This window comes from Chaetodon auriga, chromosome 19 (assembly GCF_051107435.1).
Source record: "Chaetodon auriga isolate fChaAug3 chromosome 19, fChaAug3.hap1, whole genome shotgun sequence".
NCBI classification, from domain to species: domain Eukaryota; kingdom Metazoa; phylum Chordata; class Actinopteri; order Chaetodontiformes; family Chaetodontidae; genus Chaetodon; species Chaetodon auriga.
This window is the reverse complement of record NC_135092.1, coordinates 17272617-17287182: the sequence shown is the minus strand read 5'-3', so window position 1 is coordinate 17287182 and position 14566 is coordinate 17272617. Positions and strand designations below refer to the sequence as shown.

At 41.8% G+C, this 14566-nt stretch overlaps 1 protein-coding gene across 4 annotated transcripts; it reads right to left on the bottom strand.

Moving 5' to 3' along the window:
- Positions 1-3337: 3337 nt before the first annotated feature.
- On the bottom strand, positions 3338-13876 carry ark2n (arkadia (rnf111) N-terminal like PKA signaling regulator 2n). Of its 4 annotated transcripts, none has more exons than XM_076757864.1 (5): positions 13658-13876; positions 11784-12689; positions 6958-7128; positions 6370-6484; positions 3338-6252 (listed from the first exon to the last, which is right to left on the bottom strand). In XM_076757864.1, exons 2-5 carry the CDS (start codon positions 12619-12621, stop codon positions 6063-6065), a joined length of 1314 nt encoding a protein of 437 aa, XP_076613979.1. In that variant the 5' UTR covers positions 12622-12689; positions 13658-13876; the 3' UTR covers positions 3338-6062. The 4 variants fall into 4 exon arrangements, with proteins under 4 accessions (XP_076613979.1, XP_076613980.1, XP_076613982.1 ...); XM_076757865.1 differs by having other exon boundaries at positions 11784-12686; XM_076757867.1 differs by lacking the exon at positions 6958-7128.
- Between the last annotated feature and the right edge of the window lie 690 nt (positions 13877-14566).

Below are 14566 nucleotides of genomic sequence, written 5' to 3'. Positions count from 1 at the left end.
TGGGGCGGGGACGTCTGTGTTTTGGACGGCCCGCCCCCTGCCATGACTGAATCCTCCTTCTCAGTGATGCTGATTCTTATCGGGACCCTCAAATAGACATGAACCCCCTTATGGTCATTTCATCACAGAGAGCCACATATACTGTTTTTTAACGTGTATATTACTGATACAGCTTTTCCAGATTAAATCCGAAATTAAATCCTAATTTCCGAATTAAAATCAAAATTAAATATTACTCAGTAATCAGTAACACTCAGACACTTGCAATCCATTACATTTCCTAAAAAAGTGCTGACCTCTTCGCTCTGTTTTGGGACTACATTCATTTACCAGCCATAGTAACCAGTTAACCTGATTTACCTAAACATGTATGATCAATTTATATTATATGATTTCTTATTAAAGATTGAAGGCCTTGCAAACCGACACATTTGTTTCTGTGATTGCGGCTCTTTAGATCTGTGCAAATTTATGCAGGGATTTACATGATGTAACCAGTCTTATATTTAGCATCTGCATGTATATCAATGCAACACCATTTCATAATAACTGTGTTGGCTATTTCTCACTGAGGAGTCCACAAGTTTGGACAGAGGATCCACTTGGTCGGAAGAGGAGGATCAATAAGATGATCTAATTTAATACATGGTGGGAAGTAACTAAGCATGTTTACTGAAGTACTGCACTGAGGTACGACTCTGAGGTACCAGTAGTCCAATTTATGTTGTACTTCCACTCCACCACATCCAGCCAGTTACATTGATTTTATATATATATAAAAAAAACCATATGATCATCTAAGATAATATAATGCTTTATTTAAGATTAAAGGCCCTGCATACCATCACAACTGTTTTTTATCATTGTGGCTGATAAACTCCGTTGATGTTGTAGTTTTGCAGAGCTATGCATTTACATGAGGTCACCAAACTCCACGCACTAATAGAAATTTCCTTGTCAAACCCTGCTGCCTACATCACCCACAATGCAACTCAAATGGCAACAGTTCAGTTGCAGATTCCAGTGTGTTATGCCAGTACTGGGTAACGTAGCCGCAGGCCTTTAGCCTGAGGGAGATACAGGGAGTCTGCCATAGAAGTCTGGTAAGCTCACTTCTCTCTAACTCCACACCTCCACGTTATTTTCAGTTTCAGTGCACCACTGCCCAAAATAAATAAATTACATACATAATCACAGCCTGTATCACTGTCAATTGTGATAATTGTTATAAAAGTGTTATGAAAATGATAGTTTTATGAATTATTATTGTCTGGCAACGTGCTAAAGTCCTGCCAGAATGTGAGCAACAACAAGCAACAATATGGAAAGTGCATAGACATAGATATACAATGCATAGATTTCTGTGTATGTAAGGTTGTGGTTGTACATTATTAATCCCTAAACTTTGGCATTACATATAATGAGAAAAGAGAAAATGTTCATCCCATGGGTTAGTGAATTTTAAATATTTTAGAATGGCAGGAAATGAGTGTTTTCTTTTTTCTTTTTTTTTTTTTTTTAAGATTAAATCAAATTGTGGTTTAATCTTCTTTAATTTGGGACCACAATTCCTTTGAAATGCAACCCCTCCCTATGTTGAACTGTTTCTGTACAGCAGATATGCAGAAGACTGTCTGTGTCCTGAAAGCCTCTCTGCCTTAAGTGTTGAGCCTGAAGGGTGGAGGAACAGATGGGCATAAGGAGGCTGAGGGGGTCACAAAACTCTTAGTCCCATATGTCCTCGTCTTCCATTTCCCACCATCTAATGCTTTAAGCCTGCTGTGCCACACAAAGAGCCTTTCACAGTGCTTTAGTATCACTGAAGGTCAAACTACTGCAATCAGTTCCCTTTATTCACACGTAACAGACCTTTGATATGAAACAAACAATCACTTAATACTACAAAACTTCAAGAATGCTCAGCATGAAATCAGGACTGCACTATTGGATTTTCTTGAAAAATTAATTTCCAGTCTGCCCTCATGTTCACAAGTCACATTGCTTTCAGTTTCAATGCAACATGTCAACAAACAATTAAGTACTCTCAGAGTTGCAATTAAGTTATTTTCATTATGGATTCTTTTTTCCATTTTACTGCTTAGTCTGTCTAATGTAAATAAAAAAAAGTGCATTAGAAATCCCCAGAGCCCGAAGTGATGTCTTCAAATGTCTTGTTTGAACAAAACTCCCAAAACCCAAAGATATTCAGTTTACAATGATGACAAAGAAAAGCAGTATGTCCTGACTTGTGAGAGGCTTGAACCAGAGGAGATTTGGATTTTTTCCACAACTTCTGCTTGAAAAAAGACTGAAACAATTCACTAGAGTTCAAACAAGACTCATTACAGAAGGAAGCTGGTTTATAAAGCAGGTAAAATGTTATGTATGTTATGCTCAGTGGCAAAAAGAAGTAGTCACATGCATTGTTTTTGTCAGTGTGGAGCCCTCCGGTCGTGGCTGGAGCAGCCATTAACCAGTGAGCTGTCACCCTGAATAAACCTGGAACAGCACTTGCACCACACAGAATCTAAAGCTCCATCATTCAACACTAAAAAGACATCTGCAAGAGGATGGATACTTATTTCTAGCTTTTGAGAGTGAGCCAGCACACTCGCTGCTCTGTGAGGCCACCGCTGCCCTGTAAAAATTAGCATACAGCTGATGTTCTGCCCCGAGGGTGAAAAGAGCTGGCTAAAGGGCTTTGGTTTTAGGAGAAGGGCCCCACAGACTGAATTTCTCCACTCCCTCATTGTCCTCTTCATGTGAACTCCATATGTCCCCCTAGCGGCAGGTGTCACAGTGTGATCTCTGACCCGGCGAGCCACTTTTGTGTGTGAGGGTGAGGCTGTATTGTTCACAGCGGGGCAGTTGTCTAGACTGTTTGGCTACTGGATGAAAGAAAACAATGAGACCTCTTATTAAGTATTGTACCTTGTGCTTGTGTAAAACATTTTTTGATAGACTTAAGGATTCAGGTACATTTGTCAGCATGCGGCCATTATTAAAATATTTAAATATGAGGGAGAACCTTTTCAAGTGGGAGTTGTTTGCCGAAGTTGTATTTAAAGATGTCTGACAGGATGAAAAACACGTCGCAAATGTCATTGTCTTCAGTTCATAGACTTCAGTTCCAATTAGGCTACTTCTGACAGCCGCGGAGACACTGATTCATCAGACTTAAAATCAAACAACAAAGACAGATCCTCACCACTTCAATTTTCCTTCCCTGAGCTTGACGCCGGGGCATCCGAACAGTCACAGCGCACGAGCAAAGACGGCACAGCCAGCTCGTGAAATGAGCCACTGCGACGAGAAAATGAATCACTGTACAAGAGGGTCATTAAATAATGCTCTATTTATTTAGTTTTAAAATAGTTTCTTTTTGTTCTACAGACATAATTTCAAGGAAGTCAAGGACTTTTGCAGAAGCAACAAAATAAACACCTTTTTTTTTGTTAATTTAAAATACTGACAGTGAAATAAAACAAAAAAAAAAATAACAGAAGAGCGAGGCTAAATTACTGGTAATGAGGATAATATCTGACTTGAGGTTAAAGATGTGACCAAACATGCTATGTGCAACCATAATCGAGCATCACTGCCCGAATTTTCTACCAAACCTCTATCGCTAAAGAGTCTTACTAACATTTCATAATGATCCTAAGGAACAGTAGCAAAATGGATTTTGCGAGCAGAAGTGGTGTGGGGACAGGACTGTCTTTACAGTGGCAGCTGTATATAGTGGAAAGAACTGGCCAAAGGAAAACAAAAAGAATCACATTATACTGAACTAAACTGAACTGTATCATGAGTTTGAAACAGAAATCACGTCATTCAGTTCACAACAAATGCTTCCAAATGAAAAGATTTCCACTTACAGAGCAAATCTCAAAGAACAGACAGGAAGCAATTTTCCAATCGGGGCAACAAAACAAACTAAAAACATAAATTCCATTTAGACTTTGGTTTAGTTCCCTTCCCTTCTGTGACCAGCAGAAGTAAAATAATTTGATTCTACAATTCTCAAGCGTCACTTAAGAAAGTAGGTGTTATTCAATACGCAATAAAACAAATCTTAAGCGTTAAAAGTTGGGTCATTCATAAAGAAAATTGACCAGCGTGGCTGCAGTACTGCATGAGGACGAAAAGAAGACCACAGGGGAAGAGCGCAAGCATGCCCTGAGGATCAGGCTAAAAACAGCTCATACAGTAAAAGACTCTTCTATAAACGTCCCACATGTGGGCACAAACTCCAAACCACTTTGACTCTTCTTATATGTGCGCTAAATTCACATCTATTATTAAAATATTTATTGTTGAGATAGCAAAATCCACTGCTCTGTAAGGTAAAAGAATAAGCTTTGTACAATTCTAAAAGAAAATAGTGCACATTTCAAGGCATTCAGGCCATGTTGCGATCTTTGCTTTGCAGTATTTGATGGAAAATACATTTCCTCAGTTGTTATAAAGGGGTCCCCAGAGGTTTAAAGGTGATTGCATCCACTCAGGATAAGCATGAAAATAACAAGTGCACCCAGTCAGCACTGCAGGCTCATACATTCACTGATAACTACATCACCTGGGACGCTCTCCGACTCCGTGGCTTCCAACAAATCAAAAGAAGCGTCATTTCTATCAACAGTACACCACCACACACCGTACTGCTGTGGCAGAAATGAGTCGGGTTTTGTAGTGTGTTTGTGTATTTCCCTCAGAGTCTGAGTTCAACCAGTTCCTTTCTGATTCAAAAAAAAAAAAGGAAAAACCTTTAGTCATATGGTTGTAACAGACACAAAAGCTGTGACTTTAATTCAAAAGACACGCAGGGAAATACGCTTATTGGCTTTCTGCTGAAGGGTGAATGCTTGATGAGAGAATCTCATGTCTATTCATTAAATATGAAGCCCCAGTTAGCAGCAGGTTAGTTTAGCGCGTGGACTGGAGACAGCTAGCCTCGCTCTGTCCAACTATTTCTTGGCTCTGAGGAGCTGACAGGCGACCAGTGGAGACTCTGGGAAATGACTGCGCCTGGCCAAGGAACAGTCCGGCACATAGCCCCCTGAAAACAGTGAATCAGTGTAGTTACTTTGGGTTTTTGAGTGGATTAATCAAAGTGAGATGTAACACGTTAATTAGTGAGCCGAAGAGATGCCTTTCAGGTGGATTGTGTTACCTTTGGGCAGCCCCAGGCTAGCTGTTCCCACCTGTTTCTAGTCTTTGTGCTAAGGTAAGCTAAACAACGGCTGGCTTCAGCCTTATATTTAACTCTTGGCAAGAAAGCAAATAAGCTTATTACCCAAAATGTCAAACCATTCCTTTAAGATAAACCAAAACCCTCCCCGACAGCACCAGAGCACAGGCTGCACCCATGCTGGACAGAGTAAAGCAAAGCGATCTGCAGACCGAAGTGTGAAACCAGTGGTGAGACTTTTTGAAAACAAAATTGATCCTCGACAGGTACAAAGCAAGCTTTGCCATCAATCTATGATCTACTGTACAACGGGAGGTGCACCAGCTGCCGTTTTGTCTTGAGCGCAGGTGAACGCAGATAAAAATGCCAAATCAAGTCTGAAAATAAGCTGTTCAGTCTGTAGTGAAGCAGGTCAACAGCCACATCGAGATACTGACCTGCTCTCAAGCAGCAACTTGAAGTTTTCACTGTACAGCTTGCAAGCACACAACATGACAACCTACATCTGTTAACAAGGGGTAACTGAGGTATTAAATGAAGGTAGGATATTGCTATCATTAACAGATAAATCCCTCATACATACATTTCCAACTGCACTCGAAGTGCTGTGCCATTTTATTACAACTAAATTCAGAGCTGACAAGCCAGGATCGGGGAATCACATCAGTAGAATGGCTTTGATACATGTGATTGTTTAACAGTAAGTTAAAAACAAACAGTGCCCTGGAGCAGGAAGAGTCCACGAGCCGTTAAAGGTGAGGCCGCAACTACAGGAAGGATTTCAGCCGTAGCATGGAGGCAAGGCAAGAGGGATGAGGAGGAGGAGGAGGAGTGAGAGGAAGAAACAAGGAGTCTTCAGTGTACAAGTTGTTTAAAGTAGGTATTTGTGTCCGGCGTCCTCGTCCAGTGTGAGGTCCACCACTTCGGGAGGGGAAACCCAGTTGGGCTGAGGGGAAACAGAAGTCCAGAGCTGTGGTTGATTTGTGCTGTTTAACTGCTCCACTGAGCTCTCCTTCCAGGAGGAGAGACTCTTTATCACCCCGCCGCATGGGTGGGCGCATCTGGATTCAGACACAGAGAGAGCAAAAAAATTGAATTCATTTATAAAACCATAAAAGCGTGGGGGGGGGGGGGGGGGGTGAATTCACACCGTCAGTGTCCCCACAGAAAGTCTTTACCGTGCTTTCTCTTGCACTCCCACTATTTCCACCTCGCTGTCAGAGGAAGCGATGTTAATCTGGCCCTTGTTGTGCTGAGAACTTTCCTTGTGCGACAGCTCTGCCTCCATGTGGCCTGAAACAAATAAGAGGAACAGAGTCACGCACTGTGAGGAGGGCCGGGGCAGCAGAGAGCTTCAGGCCTTGCTGACACATAAAGACTGCAGCTGCTTTGACACAGACAAGAAGAAAACAATGATGACTCTCACACTCTGTTTGAAAAGCTGACTGGATAGCAGGGACTGGCACATTGGACAAAACATAAATTGTGGACTTCATATTCATGTTTTGACAATGCCGGCTAGTCAGTTATTAAAGGTCAATTCTTTTGTTTCGAAGCAAGGCAGAAAGACTTCAGAGCCCCAAATGCAAGCTGGTGGTGTGTGGGATGAAGGCAGCAGTGCTTCAAAGGTGTCTTGCTGAGATTAAAAAGACCGCTTCCCCCACATAGCACGTGGCTTACTGATGACACCCATGCCTCTAAATGTCCTGTCCTCACTGAGAGCAGTGGAAATTTATCAGTTTGGATTTACCGGGTTTGTAACTGACCTGAGATAGAGCTCAGAGCTCTTATACACCCAGAGTGAGCTGCCATATCCTGGCCTCTGTGTGTTTTAAGCTCATGCTTTATCACCGTGGGCCGGACTGTCTCCACACTCATACTCTCCTGGTTAGAATCAGTGTCTGAAATATCATAGTGACCCACTACTGGAGGCCCGTCTGCAGAAAACAAAGAAAACACTTCATTATTCAAATCATGCCTGAGAACAGTGAGACTGTTTGGAACAGAGGCTGGCCACTGCATCCATAGTCCTGCTAACTGCAGCATCCACAATATAACAAGGAAACACCCCGATGCAAAGGATCACACCAATCAAGTGAAACGCTTCGAGAAGCCTCTCAGGTTATCACCACTTTTCAAAGCTACACTCGTAAGGTCTTACACTATGAGAGTGGTTGTGTCTGCAGTGCATTAATAAGCCCTTTTCAGCAGAGTTTTTTTTTTTCCTCTTCATTTATTGCTTTTAAAATAACAGCCATTCACATAAAAACGACACTATAATACAGTCATTACAAAACACTTTAAAATGATCTTACTCAGTGAATGAAATGTTGTGGGATAATAAAAAGCCAAACAGAAGAATAACTCTGTGGAAGAACGGAAAATGTATCTTTGTTCTACCCTGTAAAAGGAGTCCCTGGGAGAGACACACACACTGCTATCCAGACAAGTCTGTGGGTGTGTGTGAGGGGGTTCGTCTGGACAGCATGTACTATGAGAGAACACAGCCTATGAATAGCTGATTGGGATAAAATAGGCAGGTACCAGGGTTATCAGAGAAACCGAGGACATGCCAATGTAAAGGCCATGTATTAAAGATAGAAAAAGGACTAATGTAAACCAGGATAGTCTCTTTGGTAAACAATGGACTGTCCTTAGTGTTGTTTCGAACGCACACAGTTTGTGACTGTATGCGCGAGGCTCCCTTTACCGTGTTGACAAAACAGTTGATTTAAAGGTAATTTTAGTTTTGAGAAATGCAGGACAGCAGTTGTTGGATCCACTTAGACCCAAAATAAGTATGCACCGTGAAACAAAAACACCAATATTCACACAATTTGAAACAAAACCATTAGGCCAAGAGAAAACAACTAAATAGATAAAATGTACCGTCAGTCACCGTTTATCAGCATAAGCAAAGCTGCACCTTGCACACATGCTGCTGATGAAAACTAATTTGGCCTTGCACATTCTATATACTAATATAATCACATGCAAACAGGTGGGGAAACGATGCTTCCAGCTTTCAGTTATGTAAAACTGACAGTCATAGGGCTACATATACACATACAGAAAATGTTAACAATTTTTTTTTAAACATCCTAACTATAAATATGATTAGGCCAAAGATTCCTTCATCAGTGTCTGTGATGGTTCGATAGTGTTAGCAGTGTTACGAACTGTGACACTATGGTCATCTACATCAGTAAAAGTAGTTTGAGGAGAGGTTTGAGGAGGAGGGTCTCCACCTCATAGACCACAGGATCTGAACCAGAGAAGGCCACAGTCAGTTTTTAGGAAATCAGTAAACATTGCCATGCACCTTACTGCAGCCGTTACTGCTGTAAATTTGTTAGTTTGATGCCTGGGTTTTCAGTTTAAAGTCAAGCTGCAGAACACACAGTGCCTTGTGGAGACACAGGCCAAGCTGGCAGACCAGTGCAAATAAAAGATTAACTAGGCGAATATTATGCGAGTGAAGATTTGAGGCTCTTGACATTGCAGCTAATAGCCACATCATAGGAACCCATGCCTTATCTGATGTCCATAATCTATACATAGGTTGCTAAAGATAAACATTGGGAGTCAGTCCTCCCTCACTAGTTTCTTGTTACTGCACAAAGGCAGCAATAGCAGCAAATGCAACAAAGGCAAACATAAAAAAAAAAAATGTAAACGCATCTAATCTATTTACGAAAAGCAAGAAATCATGTGGGTTAGTATATGGTGTTTATATTTATAGGCAAATCTGTATTTAAATGTTTTGATGTTAGTAAAGCTATGCCACCAAAAGAAAGGTTGTCACAAGATTTTAAGTCCTGAACCATTTACAAGTGCAAAGAGTTCAGGAGAAAGAAGGGTAATGTAGAGAGTTGAACCTCATTTCTAAAGAAATAGTGCTATGATGCTCTATCGTTCCCAGCATGAAGTCAGAATGACAAGGCACATGCTATTAAGCAGCAGCACCCCACCTAGCACTGTCATGATGGCTGCCCAGGTGCTGTAATCCACAGTCTGTATGAATGACATAATGAGCTATTCTTTGTGTGTGTGTGTGTGTGTGTACAGCTGGTCAACAAAAAAAAACAAGCCATACATTAAGCAATACAATAACAGCCCTGACTCAACAGTCTATTGAGATACGCTCCATGTCCGTGTCACAGATGCTGCAGAAATCAAACAGGTGAGTTGAATTATTCAGAATGTCAAATCTCACAGTGATTCAGTGCCTGCAGATGCACTGGGCCCCAGGTCTGCAGAGTCAAGTTCAAATGAGCAGCTCAGGCCCAGCTGCTGTTGATGGTGTGTCTGTTTAGTGACCTCACATCATTTACCTATTAATACCCATTGCCATGCTTCCTGCACCAACTAGCTCTACACTTGGTAAGATCAAAGTATGAAACAGCGAGGAGTGAAGTAGAAGTATAATCTAAACATTCAAGAGACCGGGGTCTGGAACACCTAGATTCCCATTCTGAGTGACCACTTCAGGTAGGATGTTGTTGTTATTTATAGGAGCGGGGGTGAGACTGTTGTTCTCTCGTGCCAACATATAGGCCGCCATAGTCTCTGCAGATTCTGACGATGGCAAATAGGAACTGGGTGGGGATGGGCGTGCCCCCTGTTGCTGCCCCTCTAGGGCATCACTTGAGCGTTTGGACGAGTCGTTGTCCGAGTCGAGGTGTGCAAGCTTTTCCATCCAGATGCGGAAGCGCTCCTCAGTCTGGCGCTGCATCACAGCAAAGCGCGTCATGGCCTCCTCCAGAACGCTGCCGATGCCGTTCCTGTCCCACGTACCGCTGTCCAGCAGCCCATGAATCTGGGCGCCCACTCTGGATCTCTCCGATGCACGTCTGAAGCCAGCTTTAAAGACATTGAGGCCAAGCCATAAGAAAATACAGTAGCACTTTCATGCTTCGGAGGTGGACTTTTGTATTAAAGAGAAAATGAGTTTGTTTTTTGGTTACGTGCAGATCGACTCTTTCATGCTGATGGACTACATCATGCAGTTGTAGCACTCAAATCTGTGTGCGGGATGTAGAAATGGTTGAAAACATCTCATGTAGTACGGATCCCTAATGTCTGGTAACTGATGTCTTGGGCGACTGATTCATTGACTGTGGTTTGGAAAATGTGTTAAGTGGAAAGACTCTGAGTTAAATGCAGCCATTTGAGGCAAATTCATGACAACCTATGTTGAAGGTCAACGGATATGTCTAACTATAGCTCTTGAAAAACCATCATCTTTGTAAAATATGCGGTAGGATTAGTATCGACCAAAATAGGCACCTTGTAATACCTCTCGAACAAAAATCTTAAGACTACTTCCACTCTAGAAAAACACTAAACAATAATTTGTTAAACAAAAACCTTGACGCACCACAAGCTAAACTCTGAACATAATGGAGAAGAAAAATTGCCTCCAGAACAATGCAGCTATATACTAAGAAATGCAGTGAAAAGGTCAGTCTAAAGTAAACAAAGTGAGTTCTCCACCAACAGCAGCAGGCAGCAGGCCTGTAAATATCACCCTGCTCATAGCTACTTATGGAGAAATCAACTCACCCAAGAGACTTCTACAATCATCAGGAAACATTAGATTAACTAAAAGAAGAAACATTGGGCCAGTGTGCTGACCATACTGTCAGTGTTTATTCATTGTAGTCTCCTCTGTGCCCGATTTTAGTCTGCAGCATACACCCATCCTCACTCAGAGATTTATATGCATTAATATTTTCTAGTTGATGACATAAGAGCTATCTGACTCATCAAAGGTAACAGATTATAGAGGGAGAGAGAACCACCTGTTTGCGACTGTAAAAAGCCTCATTGCCTCCTGTGTAGGCAGTGTATGATTGACTTAAGGAATATTCAGAAGCCACAGGCAGAGAAAGAAAAGCAGGATAAACTAAATGAGTCTTGCAACTCAAACTAGCACAGTGAGATCATACACCATTGTCTATTTACAGCAAAGGCTGAGGATATAAATGGCCCACTTGTTGAATTGCAGAACTCACAATATAGGTTAGATTAACACAACTCTGTATATATCATTCCATGAGCTGAAGAAACGTCCACTAGACTTCCACAGCATGCAAACGATGAGACAAAGCCCCAACAGAACACATATTGTATTACTACAAGTGACTGGGCAAAGGACCGTCTAAACATAAAGTCTAGGTATCTAAAGGCAGGGTGAATGAAGACATGATGAGTGAGAGAACAACAAAAAAAAAGAAAGTGATTGATAAGACAAACACAAAGAAAGCAGTGCTTATACAGTTCTGACATTGTAAAAAGGCTTTGTAAAGCCACATAACATCTTCTTACTGTATGCTGCAAATGAAAAATTTGGTTTGGGTTGTCTGAAAATTTAAAGCCATGCAGGCATCCGTTTATTGTTAAGCTCTGGGTTTCACTCTGATGTCTAATCATCTTTGATCATTATAAGACTATATGTTTCTCTATTACTATGTAACACATTACATGGGATATCTAAGTGGCAGCTACTATTACCCTGGACAGTAGTAGTAGTAATAGTAGTAGTAGTAGTACTGAGATAAAAGAATGTGTGGTGAACATCAGATGTTACCTGAAATATCTGTCTTGATTGTCTTGCTACCTCCTGAAGTGTCATCGTCCTCATCGTCAGACGAGCTGGTGCTGGAGTCACACGTGAGCTCGCTGTCACTCGTACTGCTGTCCTGCAGCAGGTTATACTTCTTCCGTGCTGCTGCCTCTCGCTTTTGCCTCAGCAAACGCATTCGCTCCTTGTGTTTCTGGCTCCGGTGACCTTTCACTTTTGCCAGCTTGCCATTGGTTTGTTTTTCCTGCCCTCCCGCTGCTACCATCGTAGGCTGGCATCGGTTTTTCTTTGCAGCCATTGCATTAGGAGGCATCTCGCTCTCTGAACGTGACCGCCGAGACTTCCTCCCTCCTGCAGTTGTGGCAGATGTTTGCCTTCCTGTTGCCTGCCCAGGATCATTTGCAGCTTCCATGCTGCCCTCCTCTTCCTCTCCTACACGAGGAGCAGCACCTTCTTCCCCTGAGGAGAGTGTGTCTGAGTCAGCAAGGTGGCCACTGGATGAGGGGGAGAGCATGCAGGGATTTGAGGAGTCACTCTCATAGATATGATGAGATACAGGCTTGTCACTCCCTGTTGAGGCATGCTGGGACTCTGGGGAGTCTCTGCGGAGCTCTTTCATCAGGCATGGCATGGAGAGGAGACTCTGTTCACCCTCTGTATTCAAAGGGCTGTCTGCCTCCTTTTCCCTCGGCGGCGAGCTGGTACTGGTGGTGGTCTCTGTTTTCAGGTGGTCATCCTGCTCTCCCTGAACTGAAGTCGTGGCTGATTGTGCTTCATCAAGGCACTCTATGGGGCACTCAGCATCCACAAATTCCTCTGCCTTCTCTGAATCAGCCATCTTCATGCTAGTTGAGCCCAGAGCCCAAAGGTCCAACAAACATGGACCAATGTGCCTGGACAGGAGCTCACCTGCTGGAAGAAAAACATATGACCATTTCCTATTCACAGTCTAAATTTGGGCAGTATCTCAGCATCTGTGCCGGAGGCTGGATGTCTCAGAACATTGGGCTTAATATCTACTCGATTTTTTTCAAGACAATCTTTCATTACAGTAAAAATTGTAATTAAACTGTGCGAATATTGCAAATTAAAAACGAAAATAATCAAATACAAGGTCTTTCCCATTACTTCAATCCTCATTTGGCAAATACATAGAGTGAATATTTCCTTTTAAACGTGCAGATCTCCGGTTCAACTACAATGGCAAACACTGGTGGCATTTTCAAGCTATTTTTCCCTCCTATCGAAACTCATCGACTTTTATCTTATTTTGAACATTTTGTTCTGGATCAACATGTAGCATAACTACTGACTGCTCCCATACCAAAAACGAACAAATAACCTCCTCAATTTATGTGCAACAATTTAGCCAGAAAATCCCGTTAATGATATTGCTGGTAAGCAATTAACATTGGCTAGCATCTAAAAGCACTGAACGTTACTTTTACTTTGTTTTCTAATCTTTTATTACGTCTCACACAGCCTGAAAATGATTCCATGAAAGTCTATTAAATACCCTCAGCCACATTAATCTAACTGTTTGTACTATAAAAGATTTCTTGAATTAAAGACTTTAGTTAGTTGTGTCTGTGGCTAGCTGAGGCTAACACAGGCTCGGATCCAGTCACTACTTTTAGCTGCGTAGTGAAGCTAACCTCGGTCATAACCTTAAACTCCACAAACTTGGCGAGAACAAGACAAGTCATGGGTAAATGTTCAGGTCGCTGGACAGCTGCCTCGCAAGATCCTATAAATGGAAGCAGTATCTAGCCACACAGAGGTGTAACAAGCTTAATGTCAGCAGCCAACGGGCTAACGTTAGCTCAGTCAAAGCGATAGCCAACTTAGCTTTTAAAGCGGCTGCGCTAGTTGTAACTTACCGTGGCGTTAGTTATATTCTTCTTTTTCCAGTGTCAGACTTTTCGACATCGTCGGTAATTTGTAGCCTCTTTGATTCACGATGCAAAAACGATGCACAAATGTAGATACTTAACTTATTTACAACTTGGAAGAATTTGAATGTGTTTTGGCGCAGTGTGCTCGCACCTTCGCGAGCCCTGTTAGCGGTTAGCCGCTAGCTGTGTGTTTATTTTAAAATGTCTCCATCAGCCGTCTTTCACAAAAGCTACATGCGCCACTTCCGGCCTTTTCTTCGTGGTCGAGCGCCCCTGCGGGTAGAATACGAAACTACAGAATGAGAAGATACCGCAGGACTAGGACGGACACCAGGGGGCCAGAACAGTGGTGTATCTCGTCTTGTTGTGTCCCAGAATACCCGCAGAGGTCCAGCACTCAAATTAGAGTAAAAGAGGAGTGTATGGCTGTGTGTGCTGGCCATTGGAGGTGGAAAGTAATTAAGCACCTGTACTAAAGTGCAATACTTCACTACAACTTTGAAGTAACCGTACTAGACTTTAGCATTTCAGTTTTATTTTTCTGTATACTTCTACTCCACCGTATTTCAGAGGCAAATATATCTGACAACTTTAATATGCCTGCAGTTCATCTAAATTTATTGGATATATACGTTTGTAGAAACACTGAAGTGTTTTTTAGACCAGTAATATTTAAATGATATATTTAAACGTTTTATTAGATATATTAGGTCTGTATAAAAATAAATATGTATTGATGTTTTAATTACTTATTTATTTGTCTATTTCTGAATAAAAGTGTGACCAATCCTACACAATATGACACTCCGTAACATTTTAGAAAAATTAAGTTAGAAACGAAATAGAAGACTGAAAAAGATTTATTTTGAAGTACTTCCGGGTCACCGTGACCTT

What these genes read in the sequence shown, in the direction of transcription:
- ark2n (XM_076757864.1), bottom strand. Translation starts at nt 12,621, where the DNA reads ATGAAGATGGCTGATTCAGAGAAGGCAGAGGAATTTGTGGATGCTGAG. An exon ending in AATCAAGACAGATATTTCAG is followed by an intron (nt 7,129 to 11,783) that starts GTAACATCTGAT and finishes TGTTTTCTGCAG; the next exon opens with ACGGGCCTCCAGTAGTGGGT. An exon ending in AGCTCTGAGCTCTATCTCAG is followed by an intron (nt 6,485 to 6,957) that starts GTCAGTTACAAA and finishes TATTTGTTTCAG; the next exon opens with GCCACATGGAGGCAGAGCTG.